Raw genomic sequence first — 25,383 nt, 5'->3', positions numbered from 1 at the left:
TCCGGCACAGGCAAGTCGGTGCGCACCAGACACCCGGCAAGGCCTGGCACCTCACTCATCGCCGTTGTTATGCGACGCGGATGTTGTAAAATACGGGAGGCCAGTATCTGAGCCTTGTCGCTCGATAACGCAGTGGCGTAAGCTGGCTCGGCGGGTTGTCGCGGCCGCTACCGGTTCGTCCACTGTACCTGGGTCCATCCAAGGGGTGGACGTACGTATTTTGGTGGACTCCGGTGCGTCCGCGACCATTATTTCGGATGTGATATTCCATCTTTTGAACATCCCACCGGGGGCCGTGAGGCCGGCTTACGCTTCCTGCATTGCTGCGAACGGGGGTAGTATGGGCATCGTGGGACAGGTGGACGCTAACATTTCTATCGGGGGTGTCTCGGCCTCGGGCGTTGTGTTGATTTCGAGGTCCCTGGCGGTTCCTTGCCTGTTGGGTACGGATTTTTTGGCTAAGATGCCCATTCTAATTAGAATCAATGAAAATTGCATAGAACTACCGGGGGGCCGGAAATTGGAATTTTTACAGTCCGCCTGGGGGCGACCGGCTCCTGTCGCCCAGGTGCAGGCGCTATCGGAAGTTTCGGTTGATATTCCACCTGGCTCTCAGATGCTCATTCCCTTACGATACCGGAAGCCGGTTCCGGGTCGGCAGGGTGCTCTTGGGATTTTGCTGTCGCCGTCCGCCGCGGTTACGGGCGGCTTAGCGCTGGTAGGGGCGCAAACTATTGTCCGTCCAGATCAGCGCCCGTTTTTGCAGGTGTTAAATGCGAGTGCTGAAAGCGTGTGTGTGCCGGCTGGTACCGTTGTGGCACATGCCACTACGGCGTTTACGGCTCAGAGTGACCTGCCGGACGGGGGGCTTGTGGGTGGTGTTTCACACGATGGAGGGGTTGATGATCGTTGGATCGCCGAATTATGTGGGGAAAATTCGGCCCTTTCCACCGAGCAGCGTTGTGCGATTCATAAATTATTATCGAGCTATTCCGATGTGTTTAGCTCGGACGATTTGGACTTGGGACGCACCTCGCTGCTTCTCTCATCATATCGACACGGGGGACGCTGCCCCTATCCGTTTGAACTCGCGTCGGATGAGTCCGGCTGAGCGTGAGCATGTTCGAGGGGCAGTGGAAGACATGTTGAAAGCAGGATATTATATCTCCGTCTAATAGCCCATGGGGCGCGCCGGTTGTGTTGGTTAAAAAGAAGGATGGTAAATTGCGATTTTGTGTGGATTTTCGGAAGTTGAATAAAGTGTCGGTGGCAGATGCGTATCCCCTGCCGCGTATGGACGATTCTCTCGACGCCTTGTCAGGGGCTAAGTTTTTTTCAACGCTAGATCTCTCTTCGGGCTTCTGGCAGCTCCCCCTTGACGAGCCCTCGCGAGAAAAGACAGCTTTCCGTACGCCGCAGGGGTTATTCCAATTTAACTGTCTTCCGATGGGGTTGAATGCTGCCCCTGCCACTTTTCAGAGATTGATGGAGTTGGTATTGACGGGGTTGCAGTGGGAGACATGTCTCATTTATTTAGATGATATTATAGTCTTCAGCCGCACATTTGATGAGCATTTACTGCGGTTGGAGGCTGTATTCGCCAGAATGCGTTCTGCTAATTTGAAATTCAAGCCTAAGAAATGCATTCTACTGCAACGCTCCGTTCGATACTTGGGACATATTGTTAGTGCGGACGGGGTGGCCACGGATCCAGAGAAAACTGCGTGTGTCCGGGATTGGGCAACCCCGGCCACGGTGGGTGATGTGCGTCGGTTTTTGGGGTTCGCCTCATATTATCGGAGGTTTGTTCCGAATTTCGCTACTATCGCCAGGCCTTTGCATCTCCTTACTGGGAAGGGGCATAAATTTGTGTGGGGACCGCCGGAGGAGGCGGCGTTTCGGAGCCTGCGCGATTTACTGGCTACTGCGCCGACGTTGGATTATCCGGATTTTGAACATCCCTTCATTCTGGATACTGATGCGAGTGACACTGGTATTGGGGCGGTGTTGTCCCAGTCAAAAGGTGGTGTTGAGCGTGTGGTGGCGTATGGGAGTCGGGTTTTATCTCCCGCGGAAACCCGTTACTGCGTCACTCGCAGGGAACTTTTGGCTATTGTGTTTTTTCTCCGACAATTTCGACCGTATCTGTACGGTCGGTCGTTTATTGTCCGCACGGACCATGCGGCCTTGCAGTACGCTCTTAAGATGGACCAGCCATCCGGACAACTGGCGAGATGGCTGGACACGTTGCAAGAATTCTCCTTCCAAATTCACCATCGGAAGGGTGTGCGTCACGCTAACGCGGACGCACTGTCCAGGTTGCCGCAACGATCCCCTTGTGCGTGTGCGTCGGGGACGCATAGGTGTGGACCGACTCAGCCCCCCCCTCAGCCTGTCGCGCTGGCAGTGGATGTTCTCGAAACTCCGCTTACACCGGGACCGGTTGATGGGGGACCGGCTGACGGGATTTTGCGTCTTCCAAGGTCTGTGTGGATTCGGGAGCAAATGTTGGACGAATCTTTGGTGTCGTTACGAAAACGAACGGAGAAGGCGGGTAAGGAAGTCGGTGTGGGTGGTATTTCGGAAACTGCTCTCCGAGATGGGTTACTGATGTGGAGGGAAGGGATACAGGAACACTGGCGTCTCGTTGTGCCTGCGTCATTGCGGTATGAGTTGATTAGATCTTTGCACTGTGACACACTTTTACACCTGGGGGTGCAGAAAACCCTATTGACGCTGCAACGAGACTATTATTGGCACGGCATGACGACGGATGTCGTCGGTCACGTTCGCGCGTGTCCCGATTGCGCCCGCCGTAAACCACCTAAACATCCATATGTTCCGCCGATACAATCGATTAAAGTATCTCGGGTTAATGAGCTGGTGGCGTTAGATATTTTGGGACCCTTTCCGCCATCCGCTAAGGGAAATAAGTATTTACTGGTGGGGGTTGAGTACCTCTCTCGCTGGCCGATGGCCTGGCCTTTGCCTGACCAGTCAGCGGCGTCTATCACTGACGCCTTTCTATTTGGGTATGTAATGGACAAAGGGGCGCCGGAGAGGCTCCTTACGGATCAAGGACGTAACTTTTCGTCCAAATTGTTGGGGGAGGTGTGTGCGGCTCTTGGAACTAAAAAGATACGGACGTCCCCCTACCACCCGCAAACGGATGGTATGGTGGAACGGTTGAATCGGACTCTGTCCGCCATGCTGTGCCATACAGTCGGGGAAAATCAATCTGATTGGGATTTGCATATCCCTGGGGTGCTTTCGGCGTATCGCATGACGCCGCACGCGGCTACTGGATACTCGCCGTTCTTCCTTATGTACGGCCGTGAGAATGTGCCGCCGATTAATGAACAGTTGGGAACCGGCGCGAGGGGGCCTGTTAAGCCTCTTCCTGAGTATATTAAGGACAACGTTCGGCGTGTCGCTGAGGCGAGGGAAAGTGCCCGCATGGCTACTGCCAAGGCTCAGGCCAGGAATGAGCGGTGTGCCCGACGATCAAAGGGGGAGTGCCCCTGGAAAAAGGGGGACCTGGCCTGGCTTCATTGCCCACAGGTGCGGCCAGGTACCTCTCCTAAATTACATAGACCTTGGCAGGGTCCGGTCCGCCTCATTGAGGTTCCCAACCCACAGTCGGCGCGTGTTCAGGTTGGTTCACGGCGCTGGTTCGTGCATACATCCCGGTTGAAGCCATACATTGCCCCGCGGCCGGATGCGTCATCTCCCGAAGTTGCCTTGCCGGGGTCTGTTGCTGCCGACTCGCCCTTGCCTGTGTCTGCTGACCTTGCGAGAGCGCCTGTCGTACCCTTCACAGACAAGCCGGCCGTGACAGCGCAGGGAGGAGGACGTTCCGCTCGTGGGACGTCGACTGGAGCCGCAGAACCCACGGGACCTGCAGCTCTTCCTATCCCTCCGCGGACGCGAGTACGGGATGTCTCTGGACGCGAGCGGGACAGTGGCGGGCCTCCAATGGCGACGGAAGAACTTGCGCCCGTCGCCCCTAAAACCCTTCCACGTTCCCGCTCGGCGGGTGGTCTGCCGACCGTCCGGGACGGCCCGGCTGCCCGTACTCGCTCGAAATCCCTCACGTTTCGTTGAAATTGTATTGTGTTGTGTTCTGGTTATATTGTTGTTGCATGCTTCGTGTCTTTTTACGTGTTGGCCCTTTACACCCGCATTTCTTGTCAGGTTGCAATTCAGCCGAGGTCGGCTGGATTTTCTTTATGGGGGAGGGTGATGTAATGCGGGCGTAAACGGTCCTCCGGAGGTGACGTCAGGAGGGGAGGAGTTAGGTCACGTGGGGGGGTGAGGGGTTAGGCTATAGAAGGAGGGGAACCGGAAGAGGACGAGGAGTGACGGGGAACCAGGAACAGAGAGAGGCCACGAAGGGCGAAGCGGAGGGTGGCGAGATCGCCACGAACACGGGGGAGCGAGGATCGGCACCGTTGGCCAGCGGTGACCGACCCGAAGCAGCGAGGAGGCTGCAGTCAGCAGCGGGGCTGCACAGAGAGTCAGCAGCGGGGCTGCATACAGAGTCAGCAGCAGGTCTGCATACGGTAGCAGCCAGAGGGTCTGCACATAGGGGTAGCAGCGGGAGTCTGCATAGAGGTAGCAGCGAGTCTGCAGGGAGGAGGTTACAGTAGATGAAGCAGAGAGTCAGAGGGAAGAAGAAGCTATAATAGCAGTGAATAGCCGGGGGCTACAAATACAGAGTTATAACAGAGTGCCGTGTGGGTGAAGACGAGAACCCAATAAAAGACACGAAGACAGAAGGAAGTGTCCGAGTCCATTTATTACACATGTCAAAGTAATGTGCATGGGTAAGAGGATTATAACAGGGAAGGAAATCATGACCAATTCACCAAAAATCTGCCCGATCACTTGAGCATTCAGAAACTAAGTCGGGTTTAAACTAAATTATAAACTATTTTTAGTTTACCAGTTAAGGCCCACTGGAGCTATATAGGTATTTTGCAGAAACGCCCTGGCCACAAATGAGAGCGCAAAGAAAGTGGCTTATCATGTGGAAATTTATAGCAGCCAAAAACTCTAAACGCATGTTTCTAAAAGTGGAGGGAGAAAATCCACGCGACCACGGGGAAAACATGCAAATTAAAAACATACAGGCATCAGGGTCGGGATCGAACCCATGATCCTCCTGCATATCAGGCGAGAAAGTTAACATCTCGCTACCGCGGGCACCCCTAAGCCTGGTTAGTACTTGTGTAATGACAGGGTGACACCTGTCTGCCGGGAGTGGTAATTACGGCCATGGCTGCATTACATAATACCTCTTTTAAGGGGGGCGTATCTGGAGTAAATGTAAAAGGCGGAGTCAGTCGAGAAGCTCCGGAAACCAGCTCGAAGGTTCTGGAAAGGGGGCGTGGCCAGAGGTGGAGCTTGGCCTGTGCCGGGACAGATGTAAGGGGGACCAAACCAGAGGTTTGTGGTTGTTGCGGGTCCTAGGTCCTGGCTGCGTCGCTGCTGGTTTTCTGGAAGACTCTCTCCGTCGCTGCGCTGGTCGAACAGCTTGCGTCGCGGAGCCAGAGATGGGGCTACGTGTTAGGATCACCTATGTGTAGCTGCGTTACACAATGTCTCGCCCAGTGTGCTCTTAATAAATAAGAAGCCTTCTACTCGACGTGTCTCGTAAGTCGCTCACTACACTTGGATGGGAGGCTGCCTGGGAATGCCAGGTGTCGTAGCCTTGGGATATGAAGTGCCCAAGAGATTGCAGTACAGTCATTTGTTATTTAATGTATCTGCATGTAATTTCAGTATTATCTTCACGTGTGGGGTTTCTACAGGTACTCCAATTTCCACCGACATGTCAAGCATCCAAATATAGAATTGGCCAAACATAACATTCAGCGCCCTCAAGAGTCAGCGAGGCTTACGTTGAATAAAGGGCATCATTATTATTAAAACTGTAGTTCCTGCTCAACACCACCCATGTTCCCATTTTCACCAATATAGTCACCATTCAAATGTAAACTAGGCAGTGATACATCGCACACATCTGCGATAAAAATGGAAATGTGGACCACAGGAAGTGTGCGGAATGCTCTTGAACAATTCCTGCTCTTCTGGGAATGGCTGTGTCAGATACCACAGTCCTTTTGGAATGTGTTGCCACTGCAATTAATTTGCAGGATTTTTTTTACATCAGAGTATTCAGAAAAAAAGCAACAAAAATAACAGTGTAACTATTTTTTTTTGTTCCTGGGTAGTAAGTGTTATTTCCCAATTTGCAGATGCCTCAAAAGTACAGCAAATGGCTATTATTCCCCACAAACGTTGCTTTTGTGACCAGGACATTGATATTTTGAAATTTACCTATTTTTCCAGAACATACCAGATAGATTCAGTGCTGAGTAAACTTAGAGTAACCTCTAGAACATTCTAGAACTTTCCAGTGATATAAATAGTAGTATAAATACAGGGGCCTTAAGCCAAACTAGTTCAGTGGATACATATCTGCATTTTTCTGAGATGGCATCAAGAGGCTGCAAGCGTCCGGCAGATGCATTTTGTTATGTCTGCAGCCAATTTATCAAGACAAGAGAGAAAAAGTACTCTGTGGCAGCATCTGGTAAGATGTGTGAGGCCTACAATGCATATTTCGGCATGCCTGTCGAGGATCAAGACAATCTCTGGGCACCTCATTTCACCTGCAAGCAATGCAAAAAAACTCCGGAAGGTAAAATGAACAATTGTTGCTTGGAATTTTATGATATAAAATTTGCTACAATTTTTTTAATTGTAAAAGTTTTTAATTTTGAATGTTTAACAATTTTGAATGTTAATGAAAAATATATCATATATGAAAAATGTTGCGATAATCTCTTACACATTAGTCATGGGTAAAATTAATGTATTTTTGTAGGATGGTACAGAGGGGAAAAGAGAGCCATGAAGTTCGCTATCCCAATAATTTGGCGGTAATCCAATGACCACTCAAGCAACTGCTACTTCTGCATGGTGGACCCTTCCAAACGTCGGACTGGCAAGAATGCACCTGCTATCACGTATCCGGACCTTCCTTCATCCATCGCCCCGGTGCCACACTGCCATAAGCTCCCCATACCCACTCCTCCGGAGCGAGAGCAGCCGTCTTTAGAAGACAGCAGCAAGTCAGAGAGCGAGGAAGACGTTGTAGATTCAGATGACAATTTCAGAGGTGGAGCTGAGGAGAGAAACCCATACTACCCCAACCAAAAAGACCTCAACGACTTGATAAGAGATATTGGTCTCACCAAGTCCAATACCGAGCTTTTGACGTCTCGGCTCAAGCAGTGGAACTTGTTGGATGAAAGTGTGCAAGTCGCAGATCAGAGGAAGCGTCACCAACCTTTTTGCAGCTTCTTCACCCGTCAAGATGAGCTCTGCTTCTGCCACAATGTGACCAGTCTGTTCAAGGCAATCAGAATCGCCTGTAACCAGAATGAGTGGCACCTCTTCATTGACAGCTCATCCAGAAGCCTCAAATCTGTGCTGCTCCATAATGGTAACAAGTACCCGTCTCTTCCCCTGGCTCACTTGGTGCACCTCATAGAGGATTACAACAACATCAAGACCTTTCTGGACGCCTTGAAGTATGATGAGTATAGGCTGTGAGGTCATCGGAGACTTCAAAATGGTGGCATTCCTGATGGGTCTCCAAGGCCGTTTTACCATGTGTGCCTGGTATCTTTGCCTTTGGGACAGCAGATACACCAAGGCACACTACCACAGGCGGAACTGGTCACAGCGGAACGAGTTCTCTGTGGGGAGGAACGTCAAGTGGGAGCCACTGGTGGACCTCCGGAAGGTGCTGATGCCACCACTGCACATCAAATTGGGCCTTATGAAACAATTTGTCAGAGCTGTAGATAAGAAGTCAGCAGCCTTCATGTACCTTCAAGACTTCTTCCCTAAGCTGTCTGAGGCAAAGGTCAAAGCCGGTGTCTTCGTCGGATCGCAGATAGAGATGATCCTGGAGTGCAATGAATTCCCTAAGAAGCTCACCTAGTAAGGAGAAAGCGGCTTAGAACAGCTTTGTCGCAGTGGTTCGTGGCTTCCTGGGCAATCACAAGGTCGAAAACTATGTGGAGCTGGTTGAGACTGGTGAAAAACTACGGCAAAATGGGCTGTAGGATGTCCCTCAAAGTCCATATCTTTGATGCTCATCTTGATCAATTCAAGGAGAACATAGGAGCGTACTCGGAGGAGCAAGGCGAGCGCTTCCACCAGGATATATTGGACTTTAAACGCCGCTACCAAGGACAATATAACGAGAACATGATGGGAGACTACATTTGGGGGCTGATTCGTGAAAGTGATTTAAAGTATAATCATAAATCTCGAAAAACTACTCACTTCTAAATCTTTTGTAGTCATTTTTGTATTACTTTAGTATAAATACATGTTAATTTTGATTCATATGTTTTTTTCTGACTTTGTGTGAACGAAAAGACACAAATTCGCCCGTTTTCTCATTGAAAATAGGTACATTTCAAAATATCACTGCCCTCGTCAAAAAAGCAAAGTTTGTTGGGAATAATATCCATTTTCTATACTTTTTCGGCATAAGCAATGAGGAAATAACACTTACTACCCAGGAACAAAAATTGTGTTACATCGTGTAATCTATCGGCCACAAGTGACCAATTCATTTGTATCAGACTGCATCAAAGTTATATAATTGACTATTCCGTGAACACTATAATTATGCAGGGTTGTCTCCCTGTGTAGATATAAGCAAGGCGTTTCAGGGGAGTGGAGGGGGGACTTTTTTAACACATTCCTGCGGAGGGAGCTGGTAGAAACGTTGGGTTGCTTGGTCAATGGCCAGGGTCAACGGTGGCATGGTGTATTCCGCAAATATGCCCGACTGTGAGGGTGGGCACAAGCCGGCGTGAGTAGGTTAAACGTTGAGTTTTATAAGGGCACCACGGGGTGACCAGCCCCTCCCCACCCAGCCCCACCCCTCCCACCCCCCACCCAGCCCCACCCCTCCCACCCCCCACCCAGCCCCACCCTCCCCACCCAGCCCCTCCCACCCTCCCCTCCCCACCCAGCCCCTCCCTCCCCACCCAGCCCCTCCCACCCTCCCCACCCAGCCCCTCCCACTCTCCCCTCCCCACCCTCCCCACCCAGCCCCTCCCCACCCTCCCCTCCCCACCCAGCCCCTCCCCACCCTCCCCTCCCCACCCAACCCCTCCCTCCCCACCCAGCCCCTCCCCACGCAGCCCCACCCATCCCCCACCCAGCCCCACCCTACCCACCCAGCCCCACCCTACCCACCCAGCCCCACCCCTCCCATCCCCCACCCAGCCCCACCCTACCCACCCAGCCCCACCCTACCCACCCAGCCCCACCCCTCCCATCCCCCACCCAGCCCCACCCTACCCACCCAGCCCCACCCCTCCCATCCCCCACCCAGCCCCACCCTACCCACCCAGCCCCTCCTTACCCTCTCCACCCTCCCCAGCCAGCCCCTCCCCACCCTCCCCTCCCCATCTAGCCCCACACTCCCCTCCCCACCCAGCCCCTCCCTCCCCACCCAGCCCCTCCCTTCACGACGGCCGGACGGACACAATAATCCCCAGTGGGCTGGTGTAACCAGGAGGTTCCTCCCGGTATGAATCGGAATGCAAGACTCTGCTCAAGTGAGCATGGCCAGGACTGAAGGGGGCGCCACAGCCTTGCAGGAAGTGATGTCTCTTCCTGGTGGCGGCGCTGCTGGTAATGCTGATGATTTGCTGTGTGCGAATGTATTGTGGGAAGCTGAACGAGCCCTTCGGCTGAGCCGCGGACAGACTGGGTTGGGCAAGCGCTCGGTCTGCTGCCACACTGCGACTCCATTGAGGCTATAGGCGCAGTTCTTCCGCTGAGAAGCGTGGTGCGTTGTAGTGGTGGTGGTGGTGAGTTGGTGGGTTGGTGGCTTTCTCTCCCAGACGCACAGTTTGCCTTCCACGGCTGTGTGTTTGCCCTGTGCTTCGCGCATGCTTATATCCAGTGTAGGTGTCGTAGGCAGTAGCGTCCCGGTGGACTGATGACAGCGTTGCTGCTGCTGCTGCTGCCTCTGATAACGTGATGTGTAAGCCACAGCAGGAATTGGAAGTAAAAACTTTTTTTTTTCAAAGATTGATTTTAATTCAGTTCTGAAATGAGTAGGGGGTTTGACGTATAGCTGTTTTTTTTCGTTGCATTGCAGTCTCAAACTTAGACTGCTGACCGGCAAAACAACTGTTTTGGTTGTGAACAATTTCTTGTCTCTGTGTGTGGTCTGTGAAGAAGTTGCATGTACGTGTGCGGTAGTGAGATTTATAACGCATTATTCAAAAGGGTCCCACGGTTCCATGCGAAAATGTTATACATATGCACGGTGAAAGAGGTGTGGGTATTCATTAGTGTAATCATGGCGTGGCTTGTTTACTTGTGACCCAGGATGTCAACCAGTTAGGGCTGTAATTTCAGAGAGGGATAATTTGCCGACCTTTGCTGATAAGGGAGAAATGCTCATTCATTACTCATGATCTATCTGACTTTTTACATCCGTACGGGGACATGGTAACAACAGTTGCATTCACCTGTCATATATCCGTCAAACCGTTGAGTTATTCCACAAATGAGCCATCATTAAAACAAGAATACTTTACAAACCATGCGTGTTGGGATAATTCTGTTAGGTAGAACAATTCCAATGTATAACGTTAAGCAGCCATGAATGATGTGTATTACAGAAGTTGTAGAATAGTGTTGCACTGACAGTGTTTCTTTTTACTGTAGCAATGCAACGAAGACTGGTAATGTGTAGCATCTATCACACTGTTTATTTTTCCATTTTTATGATAATTATTTGACGTGACATTTGTCTTAAACACATTTGGAGAAGACGAGTATTCAAGTCGGGATATTCAATTATTATTTTTTCTAAATCTTAAACAAATGATCTTGCATCCCTTCGTCAGGGTATATGTAGGTCATTGGCGTTGATTGACCATACTTCACCATGCTGGTCAGTACTAGTTAGTGAAAGGGATGGGGGGATTGGGTAGGAGGACCTCGGTCAAATATCACTCGCCTACAGATATTATTACCCATGCCCAGGAATCAAACTCAGGTAGCCGAAACTCATAACGCAGTGCACGAACCATTGCAGTGATACTGCTCCTCTATATCCGACAAAACACAATTCCCAGATATATCCTGGGGTTTGTTTTTTTTACAATTTTACCGTTTCTTCTGCCAACCTATAAAACAAAAAGGGGGTGGCGGGTGGTGTCGAAATGTCTGCCAGCTTACGTGCACAAATGCTGACTGATGCGCCCCAATGCAGGTCTCCCGAGATGCATAATCACCTGGCAGAATGAGACACCTGGCGCACAGAGAGACGAATCGGGGACCCAATCACATGGAGCAAGTGTCCGCGTTGAGCCGAGGACCAGAAGTTTATCATCTTGCAGCAGGCTCTAATAATTTACCTCCTCCCATGCGCGAAAAAAAAGCTGAATGTTAATATAAATAAATAACATGGCAAGACATCGCAGAGTAACAAAAAAGGGGCATGGAAAAAAAACATGGTAATAATAAATAAAATACATTCTGTCGTTGTTATGGAAGCCTTTGCACAAGCAATACGCCAAGTCTGCTGCTTAGAGATAGCTGCTTCATTAACTGTACGCTAACGGAAAAAGACATCAGTCAATAAATTGTGTTTTTGTGTGGTTGTTCTCTCTCTCGTTCCATGGCTGCTGGTTCATTAATGTGCCTTGCAGTGTTGACATAAGGCTGGCAGGCGTGCTGGCATGAGCAGTAGAACAGCTCCGCTTACTGGTGAAATGTGGGTTCGCAGTCCCCATGAGTAACTCACCTGAGAAACCAGGTGAGAGGCCATTAAGACTTGAGACTATCACAATAAAATTAAGGGAATGGTCTTATCAGTCATTCAAAAAGCAGTCATTCTTCATTGACACTGCCCAATAACAAGCATTGAAAAGTGGCGCAGTTGTTCACACACTTTACCACGTAGGCTTTCGCGACCAATATCCAAAATATAGGTTTGTTGGATTTGATCGCGTCTATCCCTCTATTTAATGAATAAAACAGGAGGCTTTTTCCACAAATCAGGCTGTCGCCTGATGAAGCTAGTTTTAATTATTGGCGAAACATACTCAGATTGTAAATGTTGTGGATTTCCTCTCCAACACACCGGTGTGATGTACTAGTAATGAATTGGCATGTTCTGTTTTCGTGACAAACCTTACTAATTGGCTGTGTCGGGTGGTGGCCCGTTTTAATGACATTTATGCGATCTAACCAAAAATACCTATATTATGGAGTTCACACAATGGGATGTCAACTTTAAACACACCTACTGAGGTTTTATTCCCTGCTGAGACTGACATCAGTAGTGATGTCTGAAGCAGTCCTGGCCCTCTCTTTCACCAACCTACATTTAAGTGTAATTCGATGACCTCCAGGATTGAAGTGGCATGGGAAGCCTTTCATGTTGTCCAAATCGAGTCACGTTCATGTATTTCAAAGCTGTGGTTTAAAACACGACAAATCTTGTTTGCAAAAGAGACGTGGAAAAAATGAACAGGGAAGTAATCTTGTGGAGAAAACCTTGCAAGCAACAGAATTAATACCAAACTTTCACATTCTAAATGTGCCCAAGCAAATACAGATTGGTAAATATGCAGTGCACATTGCAGTATAAAACGATTGTAAAATCAAAGTGGAATAAAACAATTTGTTTCGAAACTAGAAATATACGTTATAATTATTTACATTCTAAATATGAATATGCTTTTAAGTAAAACAAATATAAAAATTAACTCTATGACATACTGTAAAAGTAATATCGTATTTTTTTACAATAACTTATTGAACCAACACAACATAGTGTACACTCATGGAAGGGACATTAAACATATTCACTTTCAACAAAGTCTACATCCATTTAGCTGCGCTTGTGCCAAAGTGGAACCAGAGCAAGCGTTCCTTGGTTTTCATCTAGCAGTAGTTTGACCAAGTATTGTATGTTTTCTATTGGTGAGCATAGATAGCTTGTGTTAGCTCTTTAAACTAAATCATGTTTTTACTGAAATTAATGTGACTACCGTTTGTTGGCACGTAAATGCGTTCCTCGTGTAACGCGCAAGTCAAATCGCGCTGTCAGAAGCCGATTTTCCCACAGACGTCACCTCAGAAATGTTAAATTTAATTCCATCATTTTAGCCCTGGATATACAAAATGTGAATAATCTTAATACTTAATCATATTATTGATATTACATTATTATTCCAAAACATTACTTAACGAGGAGTTTAGGAACAAATGACTAAGGTTAAAAGATTACTTTTTACAAAGATAATTTAATCGGGAGTAATTTCGGGGGCTTCTTGAGGCTTCCGTGGGCAGCTTGCAGCAGCATGATACACGTGACACTGGGCACCACCATAATGTGGTGAAGCCATCAGAAATTTATATTGATTTTACTTTCAATTTCTAATAAACAAATTTAGAAATCTTATCTTAATTTTTTTCTTGAGCGCATAACTGCGAAACGCATAGCGTAAGTGTGAAGTATGTGTCTTAAAGATGAATCGTGTAACTGCGAATTCACGCGATGGGGGGGAGCGGCGTGTTACGTGAGTGACGCCTTTCCTCTATTGACAACACCTTGTGCATTTTATGGGCAAAAATTTCGTTTGTACAGACAAACGTGGTTTCAAAATAAACTTTTGGTAGAAAACTTAGAACAGCACACGCTGATGTCAGCAAACGCTTTAATGGAAACAGCATTTCCGGATAAACGTTGAAGAAAAAAATAATACCGACTCTTTTTTTTTATATGGCAGGCCGACTTCACGCATTTGTCGGGGTCCTAGTGTGCCCACTGAAGCATCTCATCGCACTTGAGTTTAATGTTGGCAAAAACAGCCCACGTGTGTTTCTTTTAATGCTGTGTAGGTTTTCGGCTTTCTCGGGTTCACTGTGGGAACTGATGACCCCGCGATGTTGCTCCACGTGCTGGGAGCACCAACTGTTCCATAAAAAAAGCTCCCAGCATGTGGAGAATAAACGTCAGACACCATGCTAAGCAACTCGCGGTACAACCCAAAAACATATCGGAGACCTATGCATCAAAAAAAACAATACAGCAACACGCTTTGTGTGTCTATCTTCAGCTAGATCAGGCATATAAAACAGGGCAATGCCTCTGCAAACGTCGGTGTGGTCATTTGCATATGCAGAATATGGGAGAATGGCATGCGTTCTTGCATTAGGACAGCTTACTACTTTGATTGGAAAGGAGCTCGCCGAAGAGGTCGTGCCACCATTGATTACTATGGCTTGCCGCTTTTATGAGGATTTACTGTATCATAAAGTCACACGCAACTTGCAATATCAAATTCAGGTCGCTCAATACTAATGTGTAATGCCCGGTGATTTGAATTAAGGGGTTTTATTTCAAATTTTTATTTTATGAACCAACATTACTTTGCAGTGATGGCAATTACATCGATGATGACGATAATGACAACGTAAATCACAGTGACAGCGTCAGACCGAGATCACGAGTTCTGGAAAGATAGCGAGGACGAGTAGTAGATTGACTCAAGACGAATGTGCTTTGCTCGTGGCTATGGATGCGTCAAGTCAGGTGGTTGTGGAAATTTCGGTATAATGCAATATTAAATGTTTGCATTAAACCATGGAATGACCTGATCAAATATGTGTCGTGAATCCTCCAACCCAACAGCCAAACAAATTCAATTGTCTCACGAACAAGCATTTTAACGCACCAACTATTGTTGTTTCAGCTCACCAGTTGTTTCAGGCTCACAAGTTTGGCCAAACCGAATAATTATCAATGACAATATTGACTACAAAAACCTGCTTGTTTCAGTACGATTGTTTGCAACATCGCCTAACTCCTGTCTGAACCGTATATTGGTGTCCCGTGTAACCGAGCCCAAACAACTGTGTTCAGGTGCTGGCAGTGAGAAGACAAAAGCTGTGCGCTGGGAGTCATGGAGCGGGACTACCGGCCACTGGACTGTCTCCTGCATACAGGTTCGCAACAAATGAACTTCCATTTGTGTGTGAGGAGCGGTGGCAATGTGACTAGCGCACTGTACTTCAATCCTGGCAACCCAAGTTCGATTTCTCCTCACTGCCAACATCGGTGATGAATATCTGAACTGGTCTGGGGCCTCCTCTAGGTCGACTCAGCCTTAAATAAGTACCTGGTGCGGTGTGTAAACATCAATACCGGTTCTAGCCACCCACACTTTCGTATGCCAGGCTGGCCTTCAAAGGTGCTTGCTAACAGCACTTGCCACAAAATCTGTTAAGGCTATACCGGAATCTTTGTTTTTGTGCGGTAATTGAAACACATGCAGCCAATACCGTGTGAGTGTTTATGACCATGTGGATTATTAATACAAATTCAGCACACTGCAATACAAAGCTAGTATTTTATACTCTTTGGTTCTTTCGGTAAAGTCACGTAGGTAGAAATAATACAATAAATCACGACGTTTAGGACGCAACACAAGCGCCCGTCTTCAGGTGAAAATCGCGATAGCCGCGATGTTTCGGTTAAGATCGGTAACACAGTGGTTAGCACCAGTGGCGGTATTGACCTCGATCATGGTCAACATCAGCGGTGAGCGAAATCTGAACCGGATGCTGTGCCCCGCCCGCCCCTTATCACCAACCCTCACTCGCCTGCTTGGTGCAGTATGGTCAAATAACCCCCATGAACTACACGGCATATGGGGAGGCCTTCATGTAGCAATGAATTGATAAAGGGCTGAGCATGTATGGGTTTTTTTCTTGTTCAGTTTTTCCAAGCAAACCCTTGCACCTGATTTCCTGCATGCCCACTCCAGAGACCCCTCTTTGCCTTTTTGAAAGGTGTAATGAGTGTACAATGTGCACCAGTGCACCCTAATGTGATTGCTAAACAATTACCTCTGGAAAATAAAATTAATTCGAAATTGTGTTGGAAATAAGGATAAAAGTAGTAGCATATAATTGCTTTGTTTTAGTGGGTCGAGTTATGTTCACGTGTAGTCTGAATATCCCACATACCTACACATATACAGCATGTGCCGTCGCATACACAGCATGTGTAAAATACTCATTACGTTTTATACTTAATACGGTCTCATTAAGAAGCATACTTTAATTAGCAGGTGTAAGATAATCCTAACGGCAAAACGTGATATAGTCCCAAAACTCATACAATCGTTGCACATGGCGCTAAGGGCACAAACTCGAACTTCTCAGTTGTACGATGCATCTCTCACATATATATATGCTTCTGCAGAATTGAAATTGTATATTTGCACAGCAAAGAACTAAATAAATCAATGGCGCAATACTCGGATATGTTGTCCTTTGTAAGACGGATGTCCCCTCCTCCAGTCTCGCAAGAGCAACGATGCATCATCTTTATGCAACATTGATGTTACCTTGGCATAGAGTCCATATCAGCACTCCAGTGCACGCACGCGCCCCGCACTCATATTTTCTTCCATTAATATGTATGCGACGAAAAGGAAGCACAGCTTATGATGTACGATCATGTTGCTCTTTGAGATAGTGTATCTGTTTGCACCACGTGTCGTCAGAGGCTTATTTGAGTTGCGCCGGAGACCGTATTTGTAGCCGCCTCCTTCATGCCTGTAAAGCATGCGTGACATTGATCGTGAGTGATGCCATGTCTGCTGACTTATTTTTATTCAGTGCTTAGGGCTCATTTATTTCTTGAGCCTATACAATCTTATTTCTCAGAACAAAATATATCTATATCCACCAGTTAAATGTACATTTATTAATGCGGTACATTGCTGCTACCTATTGACCTAAACATTTTAAACTGAAAAAATTCCCCAACAGTGCAGGGAATGCACGCATTTGCACACAAAGTGTATGCATTGTTTCTGTTTTGGCAGTAAAGTTTGGTTTGTTTTTAACGTAATTTTTGCAACGGTTAATAATATGTTTACTGAAACACTCCAAAATCCACTTGAGTTTCACTTGTACGGCTGAAGTAAATAATCCTAAATGAAGTGACTGGATTTTTTTTGGAGAAATTAAAACATTGCATGAACCAGAGAGACTTCTCCAACGCTCAATTCCAGGATTAAGACCTTAATTTTACCTCTGCCTATGACTCACTGCCTCTATATAATAAATACACCCACTGTTCCCATACAACGTCTTAAGATTCGGATGCATTTACATCCTATATCATAAATCCAAATGGTTATCCGGTTTTGACCGTGTTTTTACAGTTTGTGCAAAGGCGAACAGGTCAGCATTTCTCCCATTAGAAGGTGACCTGCTGTCAGCAATTAGCTTATAGAAGAAGAATTGTTACGTCCTCAGAGCAATGTGTGTCGTAAATGTCTTCACAGTGGTGCAGTTGAACCCATTAAAATTACTTTGGTTCACAGAACCTGTTGGATATTTCTATTAAACAATTTAACACGAATATATCATTCCTGGCTGGCTTGAGACAATTTCCTTCCCTTAGGTCACCACTTACCAACAAACCAGCCAATCATCACTTTGCTGGTTGTGAGCACAACATGTTTCGGTTAGTCCGTGGGCTGTAGCAAAAATAGTACCACCTAAGGTAGCAAGACTTTGGTTGTAATGATTTATTTATACGGCTAATGAGAGCGAGTTATTTTATAGGCCACTCATTTTAAATGGTTGTCACACAATTCACTGTTATTGACCACATAAATAAGTTGGAACCAAATCAGAATCTTTATTTATACTGGAGGAATCTGATGAGCTATAAAGCTCTTTTTCACAGATGTCCAGTAGGGGTGGGTCAGAAAGTTTCAACAACAAACAATTCAAAGTAAGCAAATCACTCAAAATACAAATTAAACTAAACTATTTTTATTTTTCTGAGTAAATCCTACTGAGCTGTTAGCTTCTTTTTTTAGAAGCAACCTGGCCACAAATTATAGCTCAACGAATTTGCTTATGTGGAAATGTATAGCGGCCAAATCATCTAAATAATCTAAACGCGTGTTTATATATGTGTAGGGAGAAAACCCAGAGGACCCGGAGAAAATATGCACTGAGGTTCTGCCACCTCGAGTGGTACCAACAAGTGAAACATCTCATTTAGGCTCATGGACAATTCGTGGTCAGTTTCCAGAGGCTAAGTACTGGAAGAAGACATGATTGCGCTCATTGCCGTGTCGTTTTGAAAACCGAGCCTGTGTGATCGTTAATCCATTTCTGCTGCATGTGTGTTCTGTTTCAGGCAGTGAGAAGCTGGGGCTCTTGATTCTAAACCAGCCGCTCGATGGACCAGAAAGGCTGCAGCTGCTTTGGAGCAAATGTGAGCGAGCTGAGCTTTCTGGGACTTCTCGCCCAGACACAGGCCACGGCAGATTTTAGCATATGGCCAATGACTCTTATGAACTGAAATGTCCATCTGTTATAATTATACCCTTTATAATTAGACCCTATAGCCTCCACCACAGGCCATCACTTCCTCTGATGTGTCCTTCCCATGCCTATTTTTTTAACACTCATTATATACTTGCGTATCTTCAGATACTGTAGAATAACTTTTTTTATCCAGTGTAGACATAAACATATACTCGCGAGCATTTGAACCACGGAGATGGAGCAATGAAATCAGCCCATGTGCTGGTGCGAGATGGATTCTTGTATCGCATGACCACGAGAGATGGTGGTGGCCTTAATCCAGAAGTGATTTTTTCTCGGTTGCTGCTGAATATGATGATTATTTGTCGGCTTTGTCCTACCCACCATGTGTTTTTTCTGCTGGTCCATCAGCTGTGATTCGAGCGTGCGCGGATGGAGGTGCGAACGCACTGTACAGGTGCATGGGTAACTCCCGTGACAGGTAAAGCCCCACGGTGAACCAACGACTCTGACGTACAAGCAGGACACGTCTTCAAATATGCCACGCCCACGTGCTACCCCTGTGCTCCCATGTGAGGCACCTATTGGCTGCAATTAATGTCCATGTACAAACCTGTTTGTCGGTGCATTGCTGGATGAGGGCTCCTCTTCACGGCGTACAGCCCGCGAGGGTTGTTTGACGATGCCTCTACGCTGCTGGTCCATGCAAGTTGATGACGACGGGGGAAGTGCAAAACAGCAATGGATGTTTTTGTAGTGCAGTGGTATTTGCTGCCCACAAAGCATACTTGAACCATCTTTTGTGCACGGCGCTCACCGTCTCGGTATTATCCCAGCTTAACCCAGCTTAGCTGAGCTTAAAAAGGTCTGTAGATATCGGGGCCATTCTGGGTGATTTGATCATAGGATTATCATTCATACAGAAAACATAATTTACAGCCCTTTGTCAATTTAGTGCTAGGTGAAGGGCTCACCATGCCATGTCTGTCTCGGGGGTTGTTTGACCATACTTAACCACGCTGATCAGTGCGGGTTAGCGGAGAATAGTGCTCCGCACCAGTTCAAGTATTACAACTGATGCCAGCCGCGGACAGGAATCGGGTTTTCGAATCACTGTACTAACTGCTGCACTACACGTATCATTTTTATGTCCATTGTGGTTGTGCAGTACATTTTTTCAATTTATTTTAAAATGAATGAAAATCGAATGAAAACATATCTGAAATAGTATGTGAGTGCAGTGGAGGAATTTCTTCGATATTACAAATAACTTTTTCAAAACTCTCATCAGAATATATGGCTAAAAGCTGAACTGAAAATTAAAGGTGAAACCTAATTGATTTTAATACATATGAATCAGGTTAAGATATCCCTGTGCAATGAATTAAAATGTGCTTAAATATGTATATAGTGCATATGCACTGCTGTTTCAGACACGTTTAGGCCACATTGATATCCAGTCAATCTTAAACTGCACGTCTAAGTAGCAGTGAGTCTGACGTTGAAATTATTTTGTGAATTAAGGTTTATCCCAGATTTCATCAGCGGAGATTTTGACTCAATCGAGAAAGCCGTCGAGGAGTACTACAAAGAAAAGGTAAGGGAGGGCATCAAATAAGGTGATACTATGGGGCAGGAGGTGGCAGGTGGGTCAGAGCTCAGAGCGCGCCAAGCTGGCACTGTTGAAATTCTGAATTCAAATCCAGGCACTCGCCTGTGATGAAACCTGGTTCTCAAGTGTAGTGAGTTAATGGTCTCAGGCCAGTTACAAATGGCTGCACAAAAAAAACCCATAATTAATTTTGGTTCTGTGTTAGTCAATTGGCTCATTTCCAGGTTTAAGAAACTAAAATGTCAGTTTGACTGGACTGTGTGATGTCAGGAACATGAATATTCTTTGGAGGAATAATTGTGCGTGGGAAAGTGCTGCCCCCTACTGTTTGCACATGAAGCGACCTCAGATGTAGCTCTGCGACATCTGATTCCATGGGCTGTTCTCGAACATAAATGGATACTTCATCTCATGGCATTACACTGATAGCACAATTGAGATACATTTGTGGGAAATGACAAGATTTTTTGGGAAATCCCATGCTCTGGGACAATACATCGTTTTTGGATTTTCAAAGCGCATGGAGGTATTTATGGCCGTGTTGGGCTCTACAGGGCAGTGACTTCATTAAGACTCCTGACCAAGACCACACGGACTTTACCAAGGCTCTGCAGCTTCTCCTGCAGCGAGCCCGTGACCTCAATGCAAAGGTGACACTGCCCAGTCCACACATTGCTCATGCTCACATTTTCTCTGCCAGATCATTACTGACCATTGCACATGCTGAATCTTATTTCCAAGCGTAGCTTAGCTGATATTTTATATTTAATATTGGTAGACAGCCTTACTGAACTATACATATACTTCACATTCAGAATCGTAATTTAGCCTGGAGGAATTCGTATTTCCTATTTATTAAGAGAACGAGTCATCGGTAGAACAGAAAAGTGTTGAGCCTCGATGAACAAAAGAGAGTCAACGGCACAGGTGGCCAGGAAAAAGAGAAATCGCAACCCCCCACTGAGCAAAGGTTCACTGGGGGCTTCAATTGAACGCCATGGCTGTTGGAGTATAGAGTACATGAAGTGAAGCAGAATAAGATGAAAAGGAAGAGTTTGGTATGGATTAATCTATAGAAGACATTTAAAATATACATATTAAATGCGGAGTCATTGGAGAGATCTAAATATTGTACAATTCTATTCCAAATAATAATAGATTACCCGTGATCATAATAAAATACAACATTGTGATATGATTGCCGTTTGTGCTGTGCAGATCGACATGGTGGTGACTCTGGGTGGACTGAGCGGTCGTTTTGACCAGATCTTGGCGAGCGTGGATACCTTGTACCATGCACGGCCCCTCACCAACCTGCCCGTCTATGTCATACACGGCTCCTCGCTCATCTGCCTGCTCCGGGAGGTAGGGTTGCCACTTATGAGATACAAAAAAAAATCAGCACACAGCATGGGAAGAAGATTGTCTCACAATGCCAGAATAGGAGAAAACCAAATGTAAGTGCATTGTCTTGAATGGTATGTTGCTACATAAATGGCAAAACCAGGACTTGTATTGTCCCAGAAGACAAACAGATTTCCCAGGACAGCTACCTCAAAAAGAGGACAAATTTGGGAAAACCAGGACAGGTGGCAACTTTAACGGGAGGTAGGTGCACAATTGTAATAAGTTGCAATCGTGAACAATTTTGGAGATTAATACAATATTCCGTACGATATGATATAGCTTTATATAACATCTTGATTTGAAGCTTTCGTGACTGCAGGAATCCATACTCTTTGGTTCTTTCGGTAAAGTCACGTGGGTAGAAATCAAATAAAACAAAATCACGACGTTTCGATCGCAACACAAGCGACCGTGACTTTACCGAAAGAACCAAAGAGTATTTATATAACATCTACACCACATCTCAAGATGCTGTCCAGAAAAAAACTGCACATATAGTTTCTATATGGAGTCAGTAGCAGAGGTAAAAATGGAGGTCTTAATCCTGGGCATAAACAGAGGCACAGATGCCTGGGGGAAGGGAGTTCCAGGTAAACATTTGAATATACAGTAAAATGTAATGACGTGGCCTAATCCAAAAATCAATTGTAAAACATATCAGCTTTGAAAACGAACTGGTAGTGTTGGTAAGGTCTATTAGAAACTATAAATAAATCGTTATTATATGTAAGTGCAAGATATTAAATGATTTAATGACTCATCACTAAGATGCATAATTTATAAATGTGTATGCATTTATTTATCCAATTGTATTTTCACAAAAAATCTTCTAACGTTGCTGTGAATAACTTTGGTAAACTGTATCTCCTTGCCAAATAATAGCGCATGGGCTAATGATGATTAAGAATATGAGAAAAGCTAAGCAAGTCATGAACATCTTCTTGGTTCTTTCGGTAAAGTCACGTAGAAGGGAAATAATGAAATAAAAATAAAACATCATAAAATACAATTCTCACGACGTTTCAGCCACAACGCAAGCAGCCGTCCTCATGTGAAGATGATGTCTTTCCGACAGCCCTGTTCTTCACCTGAGGACGGCTGCTTGCATTGTGGCCGAAACGTCGTGAGAATTGTATTTTATGATGTTATATTTTTTTTATTTTTTTTCCCTTCTACGTGACTTTACCGAAAGAACCAAGAAGATGAATCCCTGCAGTCATGAAAGCTTTAAATCGAAAAAAAGTCATGAACAGTTTAATAAATAATATATATAAAGTACAAATCGCACAAGTGCATAATGTCCTGCCGATTTTTCAACACGAAATGGAAGCTAGGGCAAGGCAGCAAAACAGTGACAAAAACAGTCCCAGACACACCAAGACAACACAGAGTCCCTCAATAAAATTGCACATTAAAATAGAACTATCGATACACAGGTAAGGATCAATGTTACAAATCACATTTGCAAAATGTGGTTGTATGCAGTCCAAATGTTCTGCTTCAGGATGTGTTTGAAGGAATATTTACGATGCTAAGGGGTGGGAAACAAGGTTGTTCCAAAATGTTGGTGCAACAGCAAAGGCTTTGTCACCTATTCCAAGTCTTGTTCTAGAGAAACATTAAAATATTGTTTTTATTCGTGCCTTCTAATAAAATCACAGCAATTCCATGTTGTGCAAAAGTATTTTTTCCCCTCTCATGCGCATTTCCCTGTTGAAGGGCAAAAGTACAATCCGTGTGGACAAGGATCTACAGGGGTCATGGTGTGGCCTCATTCCGGTGGGAGAACCATGCCACCACGTCACCACCTCCGGCCTCAAGTGGAACCTGAGTAGGTCACACCACTCGCCAATCGAGGTTGGGACTGGCCTTGACCTCCAGCTGAGTCTCCAAGGCATTTAGCGTAAAATTTAATATCAAATTAATCTTCGAAAGAATGAGGTCAGCAGCATCCGAGGGTAGTATTCGACCTTTTCAGCTGGAATTAAATGGTTATTTTTTCAGTTAATTTGATGCTTTCATTCATGATCTCAATACCAATTGTTGACTTTTAACACGTAGAAATAACTGTATTCCGATAATTACTCTACTTTTCATAAGTAGAACATGTCACAAAACACTTTTCAGGATTTATCCATCCGTTTTTTGTTAAACATTGAATAAACACGTCCATGTAAGTTGTTACAACCCACCCATTAACGGAAATGTTGACATAGTGAATACTAAAATATGGCCTTCATTTTATCTGGCATAAATATAACGTGTTAAGATGTTCAGATAAAAAGCGGAAACCATTTTATCTTGACATTTTTATCTTGACACTGGTGAAAAGGGTTCCCATGGTTATGAAAATGTTGACATTTGCTCCATTTGTATGTTCCCAGTTTGCACATTACATAATGTCCCAGCTGAATAAGTACATTTAATGATTCTTAATGAGCTGTGTTTTATTCCAGGCGACGCTCAGCTGAAATTTGGTACGCTTGTGAGCACGTCAAACAAGATGGATGAAAGTGGAGTGGTCACTGTTGAAACCGATGCTCCCCTGGTGTGGACCATGGAAGTGCCTGGGCTTAAGTAGCATCTGTTTACCCTCGTCATGATCATTATAAGCCATGGTCCATCTACTGCTGGATGAAGGCCTTCCAAAGCTGCTGCCATCTCTTACGATCCTGCGATGTCAGTGTTTTGGGGAAAGATATTCAACCGTACTTTCGTTCATCTTATTTCAGTGAAAAATAATTGACTGTTGATTTGTTCGTTTTAAATGTTGTTTTAAAACATTTGGATACTTTTTATCTTCAATGAAATGCAAATAAGCTTAGATACGGACGAAATGTCACACATTCTACCTATGGAGTTGATATCATAAAGGGCTGGGTTTCATTCTAGAAGGTGCTGTGAATGGTTAAACGTCTGAAGCTGCTGTGCCTTAATTACAGTTGTTGCCATGTGTGCACCTAAGCACACCCTCAAGCTTTATTGAATGAGTCCTTTTGGGATAAGTAGCTGTTCAAAATAAATAACAATGAATATGGTATATACAATGCATATCGATAATGCAGTATTACCAATTACTAATATGAGCCAAGAATGCCTGTGCGTAACGCGCGTTATGTCACTCCACGTCGACCAGCCCCCCTCATTAATAATCATGGACAAGTGACGTCACTCCGCATGAAGGTGGAGCGGAAACGAAAATTTCTTTACGCAAATTAGCTTTAATTTTGGCCTTTCTTTATGGAAAGTAAAGCGAATAAAGAAATCAACGTAGCAACTAATATAACGAGCCAATCGAGGCTGTGTGTCCCACACGTGACGTCACTCCAGATGCACCCCCCCCCTCATTAGTATTCACGTGTGCCTGGATTCTTTGACTAACGCAGAAGGTCGAGCGGCTATGATAATTTTTTTTACGCAAATTCGCTTTTGATTTTACGCATCTTTATAGAAAGTGAAGGCAATAAATAATTCAACGCCGCATCAGTGCATTTGGTGCCTTTATTTATTTCTTCAGCACGTCCTACCAAAGGTTAAGTCGACTTTAAGCTTCCAAATTATGCTACAATAAACATTTCTCTGCTACTTTGCAGACATTGTATCGAATTCCAATTGTTTTCAACCCCAGCGAGCGAAAGCGGAAGATAGTAAGTATCAGAGCAGTGAATGGGAAGTAATTGAACGTCCGTTAAATACAGTGCTACTGTGACAATGTCAGGTGTTTTATGACTGTTGCGTGCAACAACCACTGCCATTAATGCAGTGCTGCGGTCAAATGCTGCGAGGTGTTTTATGACTTCCTTTTGTGCAACATTCAGTGCCATTAATACAGTGCTACAGTGAAATGCAGTGAAGTGTTTGATATTCTTTTTTTCAAAATTCCCTGCCATTACATTTAAACAAGATAAAATTATACTCTGATCAATTTATTCGTA

General features: G+C 45.4%; 1 protein-coding gene across 10 annotated transcripts; it reads left to right on the top strand.

Annotated features, from left to right (window-relative positions):
• The first annotated feature begins 5,522 nt into the window (after positions 1–5,522).
• Positions 5,523–24,929, top strand: TPK1 (thiamin pyrophosphokinase 1). Of its 10 annotated transcripts, none has more exons than XM_061554981.1 (10): positions 9,756–9,911; positions 11,769–11,875; positions 14,993–15,075; positions 18,299–18,376; positions 18,841–18,910; positions 19,954–20,026; positions 20,596–20,691; positions 21,260–21,406; positions 23,168–23,279; positions 23,905–24,929. In XM_061554981.1, the coding sequence occupies exons 3-10, from the start codon at positions 15,033–15,035 to the stop codon at positions 24,027–24,029; spliced, it is 744 nt and encodes a 247-aa protein (XP_061410965.1). In that variant the 5' UTR covers positions 9,756–9,911; positions 11,769–11,875; positions 14,993–15,032; the 3' UTR covers positions 24,030–24,929. The 10 variants fall into 10 exon arrangements, with proteins under 10 accessions (XP_061410969.1, XP_061410961.1, XP_061410971.1 ...); XM_061554982.1 differs by having other exon boundaries at positions 9,761–9,889; XM_061554985.1 differs by lacking the exons at positions 9,756–9,911; positions 11,769–11,875 and adding an exon at positions 5,523–5,655.
• The last annotated feature ends 454 nt before the right edge of the window (positions 24,930–25,383 follow it).

Source organism: Lethenteron reissneri, chromosome 20 (genome assembly GCF_015708825.2).
Source record: "Lethenteron reissneri isolate LAM-NWPU_2019-01 chromosome 20, ASM1570882v1, whole genome shotgun sequence".
Classification (NCBI taxonomy): domain Eukaryota; kingdom Metazoa; phylum Chordata; class Hyperoartia; order Petromyzontiformes; family Petromyzontidae; genus Lethenteron; species Lethenteron reissneri.
The sequence above is the reverse complement of the archived record's forward strand: the minus strand, read 5'-3'. Positions and strand labels throughout refer to the sequence as shown.

What these genes read in the sequence shown, in the direction of transcription:
- TPK1 (XM_061554977.1), top strand. Translation starts at nt 6,542, where the DNA reads ATGTCTGCAGCCAATTTATCAAGACAAGAGAGAAAAAGTACTCTGTGG. An exon ending in GCAGCTGCTTTGGAGCAAAT is followed by an intron (nt 18,377 to 18,840) that starts GTGAGCGAGCTG and finishes CTGGTCCATCAG; the next exon opens with CTGTGATTCGAGCGTGCGCG. An exon ending in AGGAGTACTACAAAGAAAAG is followed by an intron (nt 20,027 to 20,595) that starts GTAAGGGAGGGC and finishes TGGGCTCTACAG; the next exon opens with GGCAGTGACTTCATTAAGAC.